The following is a 20,074-nucleotide window of genomic DNA, read 5'->3' as shown; positions in this document are numbered from 1 at the left end:
GGTTCCTTCTTGGAGAAGGTGAAAAACCTGTCGGTCTACCACTTTGAGATTATTTAAATATCTAGACAACTGAGGCTGGCCTGCAACTACAGTGTTTCTGCCTCATCCATGTGACTCTGACATCAGTCAGAATGATTTGGAAACTCCTCACCGGTCTTACCTGTTTTTCCTGCCTCTACCAAGCCCAGCCCATTTTGGTTTTAACCAGCATGCTATGACATTTCGGAAGCATTGGCAGTCTTACTTACAAAGTGGACCACAATCGTTCAGTCTGCAGGACCTACATTTCCCAGCAGCATGGCCACTGCCGCATGGCCAGAGGAGGAGTTTGTGTGCTCTGTCTGTCTGGAGACGCTACGTGACCCTGCCACGCTGCCCTGTGGTCACACCTACTGCCTGCCCTGCATCCAGGGGCACTGGGACCGGAATGAGGCCAAGGGTCAGTTTAACTGCCCCCAGTGTAGGCAGGTCTTCACCCCACGACCCTCTCTTGCCAAGAGCACAGTGCTCGTGGAGGCCATGGAGAAGCTGAGAATAAAGGGCATCCAGGAGTATCCCTACCTCTCCATCTCGTCTGCCCCACCCTCCATGCCGATCTATCTGGCGGGGTGTGCGGACACAGGCCTTCGCCAAGGGGAGATGTACCCCCAGCTGCCCGTCGTCAGCCCCAGGCTTTGCCCTCAACACCAGCGGCCCCTAGAGCTCTACTGCCATGACGATAAGGAGTGTGTGTGTGACGAGTGTTGTCGTCATGGACACAAGGGCCACCGTGTGGTTAAGCCAGAAGAGGAGAGGAAGGAGAAACGGGTAAAGAACCATGACTGTGTTGTTTTGTCTTGCCACAACTATTTTATTTGATTATAACAGCTTTATTAGAATTTTAGAAAACATTGGGTGCTAGAGAGAATCCTGTGTTTCTGTATACTGTGTCCCTATGTGCAGAGGGAGCTAGTTCCGATGCAGGCCGAGATACAGAGGAGGATCCAAGAGATGGAGAACGAGCTCAAGGAGTTCCCACAAGCTGCCCAGCTCCACAAAGTAAGGAAACCCCACATCAATGGCAAATATGTTGTTAGCCCCCTCTTTCACTTCCTCGTCTCTACCCCTCTATTCATCCCTCCATTTTTGCTTTGCTTCTCTCCATGTCTGTGTCCTCTCTATCTTCTCAGAGGTCAGTCCAGGCCCTACAGAAGGAGGGTGTGGAGCTCTTCTCTGAGCTGGTGAAGAGTGTGGAGCTGATGGGTACCCAGGTCGGGGAGTTGCTTTGTGCCCATGAGGCATCCATGGGCAGTCGAACCGAGGGCCACATCCATGAGCTGGAGCAGGAGCTGGCCCAGCTCCGCAGGAAAGACCAAGAACTCAGCCGACTGGCCAGAATGCAGGACCACATCTGCTTCTTAAAGGTACAGGGAAAAGATCATGGGATTGAGATGATAACAGTTTAATTCGGACAAGTGTCAATGACCATCCTCACCACCAGGTGTTATTGTCTTCATCTATTGTCCTCCACAGAATTTCTTCACCCTGGAGCCCATCACACAGAATGGGAGCAGAGAGGGGGTAGGGCTGGGTGAGGAGGCCCTTGTGTCTGAGATTCAAACCGTGATGGGAGAGCTAAGAGATGGACTACAGGAACTCTGTAAATCCAGCATGGCCAAGATCTTCAGAACTGGTGAGTCTATCGGCATTTTCAATGGCCTAAAACATATACAGGGAGATTAGGATCTGTTTTACTATTTTCCCTTTTGATTGTGCTGGTTCTGTTGAGATTGCTCAATGGTTTAGCAGTATATATGGATCTAAATATTACTGAGCCTGTTTTCTTGCTTGTAGTGAATGATGCCAGTCTTAGTCCGTCTCAAATGTTCAGTGGTCAAGCTGCAGGGAACGGAGCATCTACTGACAACAACCAGGTGGCTTCACAAAACGCAGGTAAGCATCTACAAGTCATGTTAAAATAAAAATAAAACACAAAGGTGCGTTTTCTATCAGAATGTTAGTCTTTTCTTTCTTCTCATTCATCTCTGCAGCATCCAAGGTGCCATCAAACCCTCAACTTAACACAGGTAAATGTTTAATTCAGCCTTTGTATGAGAAGATTATCAAGTACATCAACCTTTAATAACAGACTAAAGATGCTTTCCCCTTATTGCATTTTAGTATGTGAAATAACATCAAACCCTTCACCTCTACCTCCACCTATCCAATTAAACTCAACTCCACGATTTAAGATGGAGTTGCGTGGCGACTAGTGTTGGCGGACTGGAGTTTACGACGTCACATATAATGACGTTTTTATAAAAACCTACTGATTTCAGCAACCAAAGAATAGCCCGCAATTACACACATTGGTCTGTGTAATTGCGGGCTATTCTTTAGTACTGAAGTCAGTAATTTTTGATAACTTAATTTTATGTGACGTTGGAGCTCCAGTCCGCCCATGCTCAACTCAATCGTAAATCGTTGAGTTTAGTCGGCTACCTCAAGGTAAATGCATTGAGAGTGGTCTGAAAATAGTTCAATACAATTTCAGAATAACCGTAAAAACAGCTTTCTTATTTTCTCACCTCTATTGATTTTCTTTAGTAAATGAGGTGACATCAACAAACTCTCTACCTCAACCTCCATTACCTCCAACTGGACCTCAAGGTATATGAACAGCGGTCTGAGGATTTTTCAGTGTAGTTCCAAAGTTGGCATTATAATGCCAATAAAATGGTTTATTTTCTCTCACAACATTTAGTGAAACAGGTGACCACTGTTGGTTTGGCAAACCCAGAGCTGAAAACAAGAGAAGAAATGCTCAAATGTGAGTACCCGTTTTACTGCTTTTCACCCTTTAAAGAGTTACAGAAATGTAGTCATAAGCAGCATTGAAGCGTCTTCAGACAATTGGACACTTGAACAAAAAAGTGAGTGTGGACTACAAAGGAAGACAATAGCATCGCCTGTCTTTCCTGTCTTTCTCCATGTAGTTCACTTTAATCCGACATTTGACCCCAACACTGCGTACCACCACCTGAAACTGGCTGATGGGGATCGTAAAGCCACTCTGAAGGCAGAGAAGCAGAATCAGCCGGAGCACCCCGACCGTTTCATCTACTGGAGACAGATACTGTGCAGGGAGCCCCTGGCTGGAAGCCCCTACTACTGGGAGACAGAGTGGACGGGCCAGAAGGTGGGTTATTACTGCCATAGAAATATAATTACTAGAAGGGACAAAGCGTCTCAGGCTACGACCACATTTGACTGGAACACTCATGGGTACACAACAGTGGAGGCTGCTGAGGGGAGGACGGCTCCTAATAATGGCTGGAATGGAGTCAATGGAATGGTTTCAACCACATGGAAACCACGTGTTTGATACCATTCCATTGGCTCCATTTCAGCCATTATTATGAGCCGTCCTCCCTTCAGCAGCCTCCACTGGTACACACTCAATATAATTATATTTCTATGGTTGCTCCCTCATCATTAAGATCACGTCAACTTATGTTATGTTCTTGAGATGCCCTTGATTTAAATCTGTCATCAATTGACTAGTATTCACTATTTTGGCTATGAGTATTTTACTTAGTGATGGTTGTTATTGTTTGTCACTCAGATCACTATCGGCGTGGCCTACAGAGACTTGGACAGGAAGGAGGCTGACGACAGCAGCAGGCTGGGCTACAACAAGCAGTCTTGGAGCCTGAACTGGTCTGGGAAGGGCTTTTCCATGTGGCACGCTGGGAAGGAGACCCAGCTAGGCTCAACCAAGGCTCGCAGGCTGGGGGTGTACCTGGACCAACATGAAGGAGTACTGGCCTTCTACAGGATCTCCAACAACCAGGCCCATCTCATCCACTCCCTCCAGACAGTCTTTACTGGCCCCCTCTATCCCGGGTTCCGCTTCTGGTCAGGGGTTGGGACGTCTGTGACCCTATGTCAACTGGACTAGGTTGGCATCTGGTAGTTCAGATCCATTCTGGAAGCCATGAGAAGGATGTCAGCAATGACAGTACAGTGCTCAGAGCTCAACAACAGTTTATATAACTGATAGGAAAGTTCCAGTATTAGATGCTGATTTGCTGATAGCTTGTTGCAGCCATATCTCAGCTGCTGTCCTATTACCATGTGCCCTTTTGGCTTGTAAGAATTATATTCAAATGCATGATAAATAAATAAGAAATGAGCATAAACAAAGTTGCTTGAAGTGAATTTGAATTGTTTTCAAAATGCCAGTAGTAACTTCTCTTCTGTTTTGAAATTAGGCCAGGGCCATTTTCAGTTTAACACAAATGAGTTTCAGGCAGCCAGTAAGACTGTGAATAGGACTAGCCCGTTATATAAATCTGTCCACTTAGCTCGCTTACATAAATTGCTGATAGGCATTTGCCTTATTATATAATAAGATGAACAGTTTATGACAGGAAACTCCTTGATCTCTACATCATAATTGCTGACCTTACTCCAGTCGTTCTGCCTCAGTCTATTCTGATCATCTGCATTATTCCCCATGGCTTTCCATATAGGAAGATCAGCACTGAAATACCTGTCACTCATTGGCCCACTGTTCTTATTTTTCCTGGTTTGAGATAAGATTTGTCCCACCACCCCACAATGCACTGCCATGACAGTGATCTTTTGAGCTTATATTTAGAAATCCTTGTCTAAATCTGTATTGATACATAACTGTTTGGAAGAGACTATCATTGTCCTTATATATTATTGAACACTGCACCATAATTGGCAAGGATGAATACAGTTGCATGCATTTTAAGGAAAAATGACATGCAAATTGTAACATTTGGGGAAGTCACACATACAGTGTTGAAGACATGTCAATCCAGTTCCATCTATACCTACTGGAAAATGGAATTCCAATAACCCAATATCTATTTTTTCTCTTCTCCACCCCTTACTTTATTATCCAGTTTGTTGCTTAGTGTTACATTTATATACATGTAATCACTCACGTGTTTTGACTACCTCATCACATAGAACTTGTAAGTAGATTTGATGGAATAGTTAGTATTATGTTGTATATCAAATCAAAAGTACACTGCTCAAAAAATTAAAGGGAACACTTAAACAACACAATGTAACTCCAAGTCAATCACACTTCTGTGAAATCAAACTGTCCACTTAGGAAGCAACACAGATTGACAATAAATTTCACATGCTGTTGTGCAAATGGAATAGACAACAGGTTGAAATTATAGGCAATTAGCAAGACACCCCCAATAAAGGACTGGTTTTGCAGGTGGTGACCACAGACCACTTCTCAGTTCCTATGCTTCCTGGCTGATGTTTTGGTCACTTTTGAATGCTGGCGGTGCTTTCACTCTAGTGGTAGCATGAGACGGAGTCTACAACCCACACAAGTGGCTTAGGTAGTGCAGCTCATCCAGGATGGCACATCAATGCGAGCTGTGGCAAGAAGGTTTGCTGTGTCTGTCAGCGTAGTGTCCAGAGCATGGAAGCGCTACCAGGAGACAGGCCAGTACATCAGGAGATGTGGAGGAGGCCGTAGGAGGGCAACAACCCAGCAGCAGGACTGCTACCTCCGCCTTTGTGCAAGGAGGAGCAGGAGGAGCACTGCCAGAGCCCTGCAAAATGACCTCCAGCAGGCTACAAATGTGCATGTGTCTGCTCAAACGGTCAGAAACAGACTCCATGAGGGGGGTATGAGGGCCCGACGTCCACAGGTGGGGGTTGTGCTTACAGCCCAACACCGTGCAGGACGTTTGGCATTTGCCAGAGAACACCAAAGATTGGCAAATTCGCCACTGGCGCCCTGTGCTCTTCACAGATGAAAGCAGGTTCACACTGAGCACATGTGACAGACGTGACAGAGTCTGGAGACGCTGTGGAGAACGTTCTGCTGCCTGCAGCATCCTCCAGCATGACCGGTTTGGTGGTGGGTCAGTCATGGTGTGGGGTGGCATTTCTTTGGGGGGCCGCACAGCCCTCCATGTGTTCGCCAGAGGTAGCCTGACTGCCATTAGGTACCGAGATGAGATCCTCAGACCCCTTGTGAGACCATATGCTGGTGCGGTTGGCCCTGGGTTCCTCCTAATGCAAGACAATGCTAGACCGCATGTGGCTGGAGTGTGTCAGCAGTTCCTGCAAGAGGAAGGCATTGATGCTATGGACTGGCCCGCCCGTTCCCCAGACCTGAATCCAATTGAGCACATCTGGGACATCATGTCTCGCTCCATCCACCAACGCCAAGTTGCACCACAGACTGTCCAGGAGTTGGCGGATGCTTTAGTCCAGGTCTGGGAGGAGATCCCTCAGGAGACCATCCGCCACCTCATCAGGATTATGCCCAGGCGTTGTAGGGAGGTCATACAGGCACGTGGAGGCCACACACACTACTGAGCCTCATTTTGACTTGTTTTAAGGACATTACATCAAAGTTGGATCAGCCTGTAGTGTGGTTTTCCACTTTAATTTTGAGGGTGACTCCAAATCCAGACCTCCATGGGTTGATAAATTTGATTTCCATTGATAATTTTTGTGTGATTTTGTTGTCAGCACATTCAACTATGTAAAGAAAAAAGTATTTAATAAGATTATTTCATTCATACAGATCTAGGATGTGTTATTTTAGTGTTCCCTTTATTTCTTTGAGCAGTGTATATGGATACCTGCTCGTCGAACATCTCATTCCAAAATCATGGGCATTAATATGGAGTTGGTCCCCCGCTTTGCTGCTATAACAGCCTCTATTCTTCTGGGAAGTATTTCCACTAGATATTGGAACATTGCTGCGGGGACTTGCTTCCATTCAGCCATGAGCATTAGTGAAGTCAGGCACTGATGTTGGGCGATTAGGCCTGGCTCACAGTCTGCGTTCCAATTCATCCCGAAGGTGTTCGATGGGGTTGAGGTCAGGGCTCTGTGCAGGCCAGTCAAGTTCTTCCACACCGAGCCCGACAAACCATTTCTGTATGGACCTCGCTTTGTGCACGGGGGCATTGTCATGCTGAAACAGGAAAGGGCCTCCCCCTAACTGTTGCCACAAAGTTTGAAGCACAGAATTGTCTAGAATGTCATTGTACACTGTAGCGTCAAGATTTCCCTTCACTGGAACTAAGGGGCCTAACCCAAAACATGAAAAACAACACCAGACCATTATTCCTGCCAAACCCAGATTCGTCCGTCGGACTGCCAGATGGTGAAGTGTGATTCATCACTCCAGAGAACGCGTTTCCACTTCTCCAGAGTCCAATGGCGGTGCTTTACATCACTCCAGCCGACGCTTGACATTGTGCATGGTGATCTTAGGCTTGTGTGTGGCTGCTCGGCCATGGAAACCCATTTCATGAAGCTCAGACAAAAAGTTATTGTGCTGACTTTGCTTCCAGAGGCAGTTTTGAACTCAGTAGTGAGTGTTGCAACCGAGGACAGACAATTTTTATGCAATATGTGCTTCAGTCCTCGGCAGTCCCGTTCTGTGAACTTGTGTGGCCTGCCACTTCACGACTGAGCCGTTGTTGCTCCTAGACGTTTCCACTTCACACTTACAGTTGACCGGGGCAGCTCTAGCAGGGCAGAAATTTGATGAACTGACTTGTTGGAAAGGTGGCATTCTATGACGGTGCCACGTTGAAAGTCACTGAGCTCTTCAGTAAGGCCATTCTACTGTCAATGTTTGTCTATGGAGATTGCATGGCTGTTTGCTCGATTTTATACACCTGTCAGCAACGGGTGTGGCTGAAATAGCCGAATCTGCTAATTTGAAGCGGTGTCCACATACTTTTGTATATATAGTGTACTTTAATCAAACACCGAACACCCTGACAACCTACTCCCCTTGCCCTCTGCGCTCCCCTCCCAACATGCTATGCTGGGAATGAGTTCACTGTTTTTTACCTCTTGCTCATCAGCACACCCACCATCAGTGGCGGCTCCTGAAAAAATTCTCAGGGGGGGCAATTTTTCTGATGATTTAGGTGACCTACACACATTTTAAAAAAGATATGTCCAGCAACAACATGAAGACAGGGGCAGCATATAAGTCAATACCAGAAGCATTTATTGACTGATCTCAAAAGTGTTGGCTTACAAAAGCAAAATAAGTTATCACAGTAAAAATAATCAAGGGTGTTCTTTCACATTCCTCAACACTGCATAAACAATATGCATTTCCATAAAACACCTCATCTAATTGTGCCACAAAGTTGACAAGTCCAAGAAAAATACCAGGGTTGGTGGAGCCCTCAGTTTCATCTTTGCCTCGCAAAGCTAACTCAAACACTCCGCAAAACTTCACACACTGGATTAGCCGGCTGAGGATGTGGCGGTTCTTGCTAACCTCATCGTTGTGGCGGCGGACAGCTAGCCTGTATCCCTCATCCAGTTGAGTGGCAATGTTCACTCTCCCCAAAGCAGACAATCTCAAACAGCTATCCATGTGGGTCTTTGACAGCTCATGTTTCTTAATCTTTTCTGAAAGATGGTGCATGTCCGTTACACCAGTCGCTGTCCAAGCGGTGCTGTCTGCCGTGCCGCCTTCAGGGTGAAAGAGTAAGCAGGGGTAGCAGAAGACTGCATTAGCTACATCGCAGCCTGCTAGCCAGGTTTTTCGTTCGTACCAATTTTTGGAAAATCCTCGGGTGTAGGACTTTCCCCCTTTAGTAGAAACCTGTTGAATTATTACATTTGGTCTGGGAGGTCCTAATTGTTTCGTTGCCAATTTATCTTGATTTGTTCGCCGACAAAAAGGAACTTCTTTCAAAGAGACAATCGAGTTGCACTGAACGCTAGCCATCTTGACAGTAGTACGTGAATTGATTGACGCTGCTACCCGCTCTTTTCTTAGTTACGTTCATGGTTATGTTACGTATGACGAAAGCGCGTAAGTGCAAGCCCTCCCGGAACCCATAGAGATTGTATTGAAAGTTCTGATATTTGAAAAAAAAAGATTTTACATGAGAGTCTATGAGAGACTTCTGGGGCGATTTTCAACCTGACTGAAATCGCCCCAAAAGGGGCGGGGCCATTTGAAGCACGACTTTAGCCTGATTGGACATTTAGTGGCAGATCAGACGTCTAGATTAGAACACTGATAACTACTGTTGCCGTGATATAATTGATTAGAAAAAAAATCCCTTCCTTTTCCCGTTTGGCAGTGCGTCGCCCATATCGCCCTAATGAACACACCGCCCCTGCCCACCATGCAAATCCAACATAAACGCCTATCGCCCGTTGCATCAGGAAAGGTTCCCCTGCCGACTACCTGACACTATCTCCATCTTCTATTAACATACACAATGAGCAGGTGGAAGCTGCCTGACACCTGAAAACACAGGTAAAGTGTTGTTGCAGTCATTGGGAACTCCATGGTCCGGGTGACAGACAATACCTGTCCCATATATGCAAGACACAAAGCCTGCCGCAGCCCAGCCCACAGAGGACAGATAGTGGGAGGTGGCGTTTACTCAGAGTTTATAGGCCAAGCGCCTCTCCTGGTGACAGTCTATCCATCCCATCCAGCTGTCTGTGAACATCGACTGCCATCTCCAAGCTGCAAAATGAGAGGTGGGCATCTCTAGGGTTTCCTATATGACAGGGAAGGATACTGAAGATTTAGGCTCCAGAGTGGTTGAATGAGGACAGAGGAGTTAAGCTTTTGGTCTAGAGTAGCCAAGGGGGTGCACAACTCCTGTCCTGGAGGGCAGCAGTCCTCCTGCTTTTTGTAAGGGGAAATGGGCTCCACTAGGGTACAATTTAAAATATCACTGGAACATGCTGCTAGATCAGGTAGTCTATGAGAGATTCAAGTTACAACGACTATTCCATGGCTCTTATGTTTATACTTTCCCTATTCAAATACAGTCTGTTTGGTTGTGAGTAGTGTTGATTCTCTGCACGCACCATTTGTCTAAGATAAATGGTGTGTGTACAGTATATGGAAGAGTGCATACTGTGGTGTAACTGTGCGCTTTACTCTCCATCACTGTAACTAACATGCTCTCTTCTCCTACAGCTACCGTACTGCTGTGCTTGCTGGGGGCCGCTCTGGCCAATGAATTCAGCTGGAATAGCCCTGGAGAGACAACAAAGGACCCCAAAACAGAGAACTGTAAGGGATAGAGAGAGTAGGAAGGGGTGAAAGGGAGACACTGAACACATTGAGGATGGCAAAGAGCAAGGATAATTGAGAACCACTGTCTAATCCTTTGTCCTGTCTGTGTGTCTGTCCGTCTGTGTATGTGTGTGTGTGTGTCTGTGTCCACACAGTGTGTCTGACGGACCAGGCCTCCTGCGGCTGCTGCCTGATGCAGAAGCAGATGTGGAGGATGGAGCAGTTCTTCAACATGAGTCTGAATGAGCTGCAGAGGGGCCTGGAGAAGGCAAAGGCTGTGCTCAACAACGTCCGTGGTGAGACCACCTGACCGCAACCACTATCAACCACCATCTCCATTACCACCTCAACACTGGCCAATGTATTACATTCTGACTAGAAACCAAATGGCTTGCTGTTATTTTGTCTCATTGTATATTCATTTCTCTATCTATCTCTTTCTCTCTCGCTCTTTCCATCTACAGCTAGCCGCAGTGCCTTCTCCGTGGCCCTGACCAATACACGCCGTTGCGAGGGCCCCTTCCGTGAAGCTAAGACCATCGTCTACCAGCACATCTTCATCAACCTGGGCGAGGGCTACAACAACCGCACTGGCATCTTCACTGTGCCCCGCTCCGGTGTCTACAGCCTGGCCCTGACCGTGTACAGCGACTCGGGCGCCCCCAGTGCCAATCTGGCCGCCTGCGCCATTCTGATGGTGAACGGGCGCCAGGTGGCGGGCTGCAGCGAGCAGAACCAGCAGGACCAGGAGGACAGCACCAGCACGGTGATGGCCGTCCAGCTGCAGGCCGGGGACAAGGTGTTCGTCACCCTGCCCATCGGATGCTTCCTGTGCGACGACCAGAGCCACTACAACACCTTTTCCGGCTTCCTGCTCTATGCCATCGACTAAGTCTAAGCTGAGGCTACCGCACCCCACCACCTTCGCCCTGTCTTTAACTCCTTTGCCCAGTCCTGCTTCTGGAAAGGAACTTGGAGCTGGTCTTCAGGCTCTGTGATGAGAGTTTGATCAGGGGCCAGCTCCTCTAGTGAATGTCAATCAGAACCCCATCCATCCTTCCAGTAACAGAACTAGGCTCCCCCCCAGCCTTGACCATCCCCCCAACAACTTTGGGTTACAAGTTCTTACCCAATCAAGTTAACCAATTATGTATTCTGTGATGGGAAAAAAGGCATTTGCATGCGTTTGAGAAGAAATTGAAAATAAACCATGATTATACAACAAGTACTTGGTCTGTGTATATCTTTTATATCTCTCTGTGTTATTGTACTACTGTATTCATACTAATACTAACATTACTTAATGATCTTAAGGGTCCACAAATAGACACAAATATTTCATGTACTGGGATGAGTGAGGTAGAAGCACAGCCTCCACGCAATAAAGATAAATGCCAAATGAGCATTTTCGAAAAGAAGTAATGTTTCCACTTTATTTGGGGAGTCAACCGTAGAGGGTTATATTGCCCCTCTCTCTTTAACCTTTTCCTTGAATGAATCAAATTCATCACTAAAGTGACAATAAGCGCAAACAGGCAACTCAACTCACATTTGTATCGCTATGAATTCAGTGCATCACTCAAGACTAAATTGTCACAAATTGAAATAATACATTATCCTCTTGAGTGACAAGGATTCATTTGACACCACTTTATGTAATCTGATAATATTTTTCAACTTGTTGCTATTAGCTGACCTCCGTACCATACAGTTATGCTCAACAAGTTGTCAGTGATGTACAGGCTAGGGGTGTACAGAGCAGTAAAGTTTAGCCATAAGCATTAATACTGTGGTCAGGTGCCACAAAGAGGGACTTAGGAAAATTACAATTGGCCCAGAACAGGGCAGCATGGCTGGCCCTTAAATGTACACGGAGAGCTAACAGTAACAATATGACTACTTGTATTTGTGAGAAGTATTGACATGTTGAATGCACAAGCTGTCTGTTTAAACTACTAGCACACAGCTCAGACACCCATGCATACCCCACAATAAATGCCAGTAGAGGTCCCTTCACAGTCCCCAAGTCCAGAACAGACTATGGGAGGCACACAGCACTACATAGAACCATGACTACATGGAACTCTATTCCACATCAGGTAACTGATGCAAGCAGTAGAATCAGATTTTTAAAAACAGATACAAATACACCTTATGGGATAGTGGGGACTGTGAAGAGACACACACACACAGGCACAGACGCATGCATACACACATGATAACATACGCACTATACACACACGTACACATGGATTTTGTGTTGTGGATATGTGGTAGTAGAGTAGTGGCCTGAGGGCACACACTTAATGTGTTGTGAAATCTGTTGTGAAATGTATAGTAATTTTTTAAAAGTTGTATATAACTGCTTTAATTTTGCTGGACCCCAAAAAGAGTAGCTGCTGCCTTGGCAGCAGCTAATGGGAATCCATAATAAATACAAATACTGTATCTATCTCTGTATCAGTATCTACAGTGCATTCAGAAAGTATTCAGATCCCTTGATTTTTTCCACATTTTGTGAAAATTGATTAAATATGTTTTTTTCTCTCTCTCATCAATCTACACACACCCCATAATGACAAAGCAAAAACAGGATTTTAGAATTTTTTGCACATTTATTAAAAACGAAACAACTGAAATATCACATTTACATAAGTATTCAGACCATTTACTCAGTCCTTTGTTGAAGCACTTTTGGCAGCGATTACAGCCTCAAGTCTTCTTGGGTATGATGCTACAAGCTTGGCACACCTGTATTTGGGGAGTTTCTTCTCTGCAGATCCTCTTAAGCTCTGTCAGGTTGGATGGGGAGCGTCGCTGCACAGCTATTTTCAGGTCTCTCCAGAGATGTTCGATCAGGTTCAAGCCCGGGCTCTGGCTGGGCCACTCAAGGACATTCCGAGACTTGTCCCAAAGCCACTCATGCGTTGTCTTGGCTGTGTGCTTAGGGTCGTTGTCCTGTTGGAAGGTGAACCTTCACCCCAGTCTGAGGTCCTGAGCGCTCTGGAGCAGGTTTTCATCAAGGATCTCTCTGTACTTTGCTCCGTTCATCTTTTCCTCGACCCTGACTAGTCTCCCAGTCCCTGCCGCTGAAAAACATCCCCACAGCATGATGCTGCCACCACCATGCTTCACCGTAGGGATGGTGCCAGGTTTTGCTCAGTTTGGCCGGGCAGCCAGCTATTGGAAGAGTCTTGGTGGTTCCAAACTTCTTCCATTTAAGAATGATGGAGGCCACTGTGTTCTTGGGGACTTTCAATGCTGCAGAAATGTTTTGGTACCCTTCCCCAGATCTGTGCCTCGACATAATCCTGTCTCTGAGCTCTCCGGACAATTCCTTCAACCTCATGGCTTGGTTTTTGCTCTGACATGCACTGTCAGCTGTGGGACCTTATATAGACAGGTGCGTGCCTTTCCAAATCATGTCCAATCAATTGAATTTACCACAGGTGGACTCTAATCAAGTTGTAGAAACATCTCAAGGATGATCAATAGAAACAGGATGCACCTGAGCTCAATATCGAGTCTCATAGCAAAAGGTCTGAATACTTATGTAAATATAGGTATTCATGTTTTTTATTTTTAATACATTTGCAAAAATGTCTAACAACCTGTTTTCGCTTTGTCATTATGGGGTATTGTGTGTAGATTGATGAGGAAAAATGTGTATTTAATCCATTTTAGATTAAGGCTGTAACGTAACAAAATGTGGAAAAAGTCAAGGGGTCTGAATACTTTCCGAATGCACTGTATCTCTATTGCCATCAGACTCCACATGAGACAGATTTAACCTCAATGACCTCAGTGAATCAGAGATAATGTGACAGAAAATCCAGGGAGGAGTCTGCTATGGACTAGAATATAATATGCATGAATCTGAACAATAGAGGTGCACAAGTACAATACAATGTGTATTTGGCTCAACAGTAGTGGCGTGCCTCTGACATATGAATATCTTTACAGCTTTTCTTATGTCACATTCAGCAGCACATTACTTAAATATTATATACTAGCTACAGTATGTGGCACGACCAGTCCTCGGGACTCTAACCATTATTTATGTATCATATAGCATACAAATTCAACAAACAGACATACAATGCAACATTTATATAAACATATACTGTATGTCTGTGCATTTTAAAAAGTAATTCGGAATCATCATCATCAGCAGCACTACTGTAAGATAAGCCCTGTGATCCCAACTCAACCCCAAATACACAAATACTTATTTTGTGGTTCTCCAGACCTATGTCAAACATGACATTTTCATATCAAACTACTTTGAAATAATCACCTACACTGGGGCCTTTACATTCATAAACACTTTCAAACTAAGTTGACGCGTCATAGTTTGAGGGTAGACCTCCCTGTTTATTCTCTGTCTAGGGTCACATTTGGATGAGGTTATCTAATGACATAAACCAACACAATACATTGACCTCCATTCTCTGATTCGCCTCAAAGGAAATGGATAACATCTGAAGAACCGGGTCGCTCAACAGGGGACATGTGACAGTCAGCAACGCTGACAAAACAACAATCAATACTGTATATGATGGTCAACAATAAGTAGAGAACAGAAACTCTCTCCACCACCTCCGCCCAAACCCAGGGGTGAGAACCAGGTGACACTCTATATCTCCTTCTCTCCTATATCTGGGTCTCCTGATCCACTGATAATGCCTCTCAATGAGACAGCAATAAACCCACGTATATTTGGGAAACTCCATTCAAAATCCTCCATAACAATCTATTCAAGAGTAACACGAAACACTGTGTCCACTGGGATTTTTAGGGAAACCAGACACCGGTGTCCTATTAAAAACCTACTATTTTTCACACAACAGCAAAGGTGAGCTGGCTTCTTACATTCACACCCAAGGAAGAAACACTGACATGGCATTGTCTTTCACTTGTCACATGGGAGACTATTGAATGTGTTCTAGGTGCCCTCCGTTAGGAACTCTACCTCAACCTGTGTTTTTGGGGTTGGGGTTTGTGTACATGGAATGTGCGTGGAGCTTTTCTCATCCACCTGCGGAGGGGTGGGGCCTCAGACAGGGAATCAATAGCACGGCAGCACCACCCCCTCTGCATTAAACTCCTACATAGTCTTAGGAGGATTCCCAAGTCTGCTCACCTACTGTAAGAACAAGGAAACGAGACGTGGGCTTCTTACAGCGATACAGTAAGTACCTACAACCTTCCCTCCCTTTATACTCTGACTGTCTGGAGGCTCTCAGATCTGATGAGATAGGAGCTACCCAATGATTATGGAATATACATAAAGCAATACACTAATGATGCTGAAGTTCTATATTGTCTATTTGGATGAGAGACAGCTTTGGCTAAGCAAGAAGGCACTGTGTTGATAATATGTTATTTGAAAGGTGAAACCAATCCGTTTAGAAAAATAACTGTAGGTGAAAAAAAGTTTTTGAATAGATGTAGGCTGCTTTAGCGAAAGGCTTTATATGCAGAATATCAAATTTGGGTACCGAGATCAACTATTGATTCAACATTTTATTTCAAAGATGGTGGAGTGACCTATGAATGTCAACCATTTTGCAGTTGACTAAACCAGTAAGGTAATGATGGAGGTTGATGTAACTTTAGAGCACCATCTTGAGAAGGCATACTCAAAAAACTAACTAAAACTTCAGAGTTCTGAATGGGTTGAGTAGACTGTGAAAGTCAGTCATCATGACCAGTACATTAACTACAAAGAGATTCTGTTTCATACAGCTGGTTCTTAGCAGAGAGCATAGCCATGCAATGCTTATTAACATTTTAAAAAGTATCTTTTCATTGTAATTTTAAGGTATGCTGTATCACCAACCGTAACTATCTATGTATTACAGAGAATGAAGTTAGTTGCAGTGTCTGCTCTGTGCCTGTGGGGGGTGCTGTGTCTCTGTGCCAGTGTGAAGGCCATTGGGACTTTAGAGCTGATGCGAGATGCAGCAGGTAACAGAAAACCTCATGACGCCTCAGTTTTTCTCTTTTATTTTGTATGTTCTCCACCCCAAACATATCTTAACAATCAAATGTAATGTCAAACTATTGGTCCTGCTTCGACAAGTTTTGACCCCTACTCTCTGCCTTCCTCTACCTCCCCTCTCACCTTCCTCCCCTATTCTCCCCCGTGTCCCCAGTGGCCTGGACTGGGGTCCTGCCCTGTGGGAAGTGGGACTGTGAGTGTGCCTTCAAGAGCCAGCAGGGCTGCTGCTGTGTGGCCAATGAGATGAGTACGCTTGAGGACCAAACCTTCATGCGCATGGTGGACATGTGGGAGCAGCTCATCCGATTGGACAACGACATAGAGGAAGTCACAGGTACTGGAAAATACATCTGTTTCCTAGTCAGATTAAGTCAGGAACCATTGTAGAAAGCTTGACAAATCCCTAATGTTCAAGTCCCAGGCTCCTAACTTCTTCTGTTCTCCTTCCCTCTTTCTGTGACTCAGGGAACAATAAGATTGCGTTCACCGCGGCGATGAAATCTAGAAGCGACTGCTTCGGGCCCTTCACCAGCAACGTGCCCATCCGCTACTACACTATCTCTCTCAACCAGGGCAATGGATACAATGATGCTCTGGGTAGGACACCACACTGCGCTGTCACATCATTTCCCCACATACTTACTGGATAAATAACACAACACAACATAAAACCCACATGCACATACACACACTCACCCCCACACCCATTTACACACACTCTCCATCTCCCTGTGTGTGTCCTCTATCCAGGTACCTTCACCGCCCCCCGCGCCGGCCTCTACTCCTTCTCCTTCACGGCCTACTCCAACGTGGGTGTGGACGGCGAGCGTCTCTACCACAAGGTGCAGTTGATAAAGAACAACGAGGTGGTGGCCTCTGTGTGGGAGGACAACCGGGAGGACATGGAGGACAGCAGCACCCAGTCGGTGCTGGTGTCTCTTCGCCAGGGCGACCAGGTGTACGTGGAGCTGCTCTCCGGCAGGAGTCTGTGTGGCAACACCAAGGAGTTCAACAGGTTCAGCGGATACCTGGTCTACCCCTTCACACAGGAGTAGAGGAGAGAGTCATACACACATGAACACACACGTACATGCATGAATACATACACACACACACACAAACATACATGCATACAAAAAGACATACGGCTATGGCACGCACATGCACACGCACACACACACACACACACACACACACACATAAACACGCACACATACAGTACCAGTCAAAAGTTTGGACACAGCTACTCATTCCAGGGTTTTTCTTTATTTGTCTATTTTCTACATTGTAGAATAATATTGAAGACATCAATTCTATGAAATAACACATATGGAATCATGAAGTAACCAAAAAAGTGTTAAACAAATCAAAATACATTTTATATTTGAGATTCTTCAAAGTAGCCACCCTTTGCCTTGATGACAGTTTTGTACACTCTTGGCATTCTCTCAACCAGCTTCATAATGAATGCTTTTCCAACAGTCTTGAAGGAGTTCCCACATATGCTGAGCACTTGTTGGCTACTTTTCCTTCACTCTGCGGTCCAACTCATCCCAAACCATCTCAACTCATCCCTAATCAAAATATATTTTGATTTGTTTAACACTTTTTTGCTTACTACATGATTCCATATGTGTTATTTCATAGTTTTGATCTCTTCACTATTGTTATACAATGTAGAAAATAGTCAAAATAAGAAAAACCCTTGAATGAGTAGGTGTGTCCAAACTTTGACGGGTACTGTACATACAGACACATACACAAACATACTGTATAACAGATCAACTCACTGGCATACTGAGAATGACAATACGAATTTGATGAAATTATACAATTCTGACACTGTTAACGGAAGCAGATATTCAAACATTGATTGACATCAAAACTCAAATGCAATTCTACGAAGAGCCAGAGCCTCAAATTAATCATGCAATTACAATGTTCCAAGTGTGTGTATCGTGTGTGTGTGTGTGTCTGTGCACCATTGTAACCAATTATATTCCATGTACAGTGAATTCAGACAGTCTGCTTGTGAAATAGTATTGCTTTGAACAAAATAAAAGCTGGTTTGTTACATGAAGCAGGACATGTGTCATATTGTGCTGTTTACAGTATTTAAAAAAAATTGTCCTTCACAGGTGTGGTCTTTCCATGGGGTCTAAATTAATTGATGAATCTCTAAATGAATGCTGAGTTAATGAATAATAATGGTACCTACCACCAAATAGGAATATAATTGGATGATAATGAACCGTAGGCTAGCTAACCTACGTGTTATTATCATTGGCTTGTATTTTGTTGTAGTTAGCATTATTATTTTGAATTTAATCAGGGTTCCTACAAGTCGGAATTTATGTAATATCATGGCATGTTTAAATGTGCATTTCAGACTGGAAAAGTAACGCGATTTAATTGTAGGTCTACATACGAATCACCGTTTGGAAACGAAATAAGCCTATCTTGTATTTTCTGTTGTTTTTTCACATTGCATTGCCCAATGTGCTTTTGGTCTTTAAAATTCTTAACTGTAAACGCAAGGCAAGGACTTTTTTATGTATGAATGGGAAACCTTTTTAATTTTTAAAAAGCGAGATCAAATTTAGATGAGACGGCATGCGTTCAGCTGCTGAAGGGAATTTTGTCTCCATAACCACGCCCCCACCTCTATTTTGACGACATAGACGCATAACGCTTTCATTGGACAGCAAAATGGTTGTGGCGCGTAAGTCAGATCAGAGCAGGCTTGCTCAGGCAAGGTATCTTTACTTCAAGTTCTGATAAAAACGGTAGGATAATGATTGTAGTCAATAACTTAAGTTTTCAAGTTAAGCATGTAACAAGACACGTGATGTAGGCCTACATTTTAATGAGGTGAATAGGATTGACATGGGGATAGGCGGCAAAGCTCTCGGGAAAAGCGCAGGTCTCGCTCTTAAAAATACTTGTTGTACTCGTCCATCTTGGCCTTCATCTGAATGAGATGAACAGAGAAAGGGAAAATATATTTGCATAGGCTACAATACCAATGAAATTGGTGTCAACTGTGTGAGTGTGCTATAGTTCGACACATGTCAATTCATTGGTGGACAGCGCCATGGTGCTGCTGAATTGGTTTGAGGCCCTTTGAGATTGGCAGTAGCCTACTTGAGTAAAGAATATGGCGTTATCTGCCTAACCTCGTCCCCCAGAGACAAGCCTATGTTTTTAGTAGTTTATCTCTGATATTAGGGAATTATATTTGTTTACCGCTAGCCAAATTAGCAGTTTATCTTAGTTAATGTCCTATAGGACTTGGTATCATAATTTATAATTGACTAAACACTTAACTATTGATTATTTTGTTAAGATTAAAGTCTTGAAATTGAAATTAATTGAGGAAGACCCATAAAACCATAGAAATAGAATGATAGAAATATAATCATTCTAATTCTATGCATAGAACTCACTCTCTGCTCAGATCAAAGCAAGTGGCCTATGTTATGACGCTTCATAGTTGCCATGGTAGTAGCATTGTCATGCATAGTACACTGAGGAAAGCAGAGAAGTTGTGAATTCTGAATTCAACCCTCACTGGGCAAGCTAATATTCAGCTGACTTTTTAGTCTCTCTGGTGGATTATTACAGAGCTTCATTGGAACAACTTGAATCAATTATGTTCTTGCAATTTCAACACCATTGGAAAGTTTGAGCCTGTGATCTTCACCATTGGTACAGGTAAGAGTGAGGGTGAGTATGATTGTTATGTTGTTGCCTCTCCCGTTTCTCTGGAGGAGTTTTACAAATGTGTTTTGGATTCCACCACAGTGATTACAAACAGCAAATCATGTAAAGTAGGCTACATAACAATAACTTGATTGGAAGGCCTGTTACAATCCCCACCAAAAGGGTTAACTGTCATTGGAGCAGTGGTTTGCAGGTCTGTCTACATACTGAGATAACCGGGTTTGAGATCCACAAGGGGAGTTGCACTATGGGTGTTTACTAAATAATAA

At 44.4% G+C, this 20,074-nt stretch overlaps 3 protein-coding genes across 3 annotated transcripts; all 3 read left to right on the top strand.

Annotated features, from left to right (window-relative positions):
* The first annotated feature begins 233 nt into the window (after positions 1-233).
* On the top strand, positions 234-4,182 carry LOC311105516 (tripartite motif-containing protein 16-like). Its single transcript, XM_084147691.1, has 10 exons — positions 234-807; positions 943-1,038; positions 1,170-1,403; positions 1,513-1,672; positions 1,834-1,932; positions 2,031-2,066; positions 2,587-2,649; positions 2,744-2,809; positions 2,976-3,178; positions 3,605-4,182. Exons 1-10 carry the CDS (start codon positions 298-300, stop codon positions 3,938-3,940), a joined length of 1,803 nt encoding a protein of 600 aa, XP_084003817.1. The 5' UTR covers positions 234-297; the 3' UTR covers positions 3,941-4,182.
* A 5,342-nt stretch (positions 4,183-9,524) lies between these two features.
* LOC311105751 (cerebellin-1-like) lies at positions 9,525-10,970 on the top strand (the record flags this gene model as incomplete). The annotated part of the gene is made up of 4 exons (XM_084147959.1): positions 9,525-9,531; positions 9,980-10,075; positions 10,234-10,374; positions 10,543-10,970. 4 exons carry the CDS (start codon positions 9,525-9,527, stop codon positions 10,968-10,970), a joined length of 672 nt encoding a protein of 223 aa, XP_084004085.1.
* A 4,975-nt stretch (positions 10,971-15,945) lies between these two features.
* LOC311105750 (cerebellin-1-like) lies at positions 15,946-17,137 on the top strand (the record flags this gene model as incomplete). The annotated part of the gene is made up of 4 exons (XM_084147958.1): positions 15,946-16,048; positions 16,237-16,416; positions 16,548-16,679; positions 16,833-17,137. The coding sequence occupies 4 exons, from the start codon at positions 15,946-15,948 to the stop codon at positions 17,135-17,137; spliced, it is 720 nt and encodes a 239-aa protein (XP_084004084.1).
* Positions 17,138-20,074: the final 2,937 nt, after the last annotated feature.

Source organism: Coregonus lavaretus (genome assembly GCF_964263955.1).
Source record: "Coregonus lavaretus genome assembly, chromosome: 30".
Taxonomy (NCBI): Eukaryota; Metazoa; Chordata; class Actinopteri; order Salmoniformes; family Salmonidae; genus Coregonus; species Coregonus lavaretus.
This window is presented reverse-complemented; position numbering and strand designations above follow the sequence as displayed.

Coding starts and splice junctions, on each gene's coding strand:
- LOC311105516 (XM_084147691.1), top strand. CDS start 298: ATGGCCACTGCCGCATGGCCAGAGGAGGAGTTTGTGTGCTCTGTCTGT. Junction 2,650..2,743: donor ACCTCCAACTGGACCTCAAG/GTATATGAACAG, acceptor CACAACATTTAG/TGAAACAGGTGACCACTGTT. Junction 3,179..3,604: donor CAGAGTGGACGGGCCAGAAG/GTGGGTTATTAC, acceptor TTTGTCACTCAG/ATCACTATCGGCGTGGCCTA.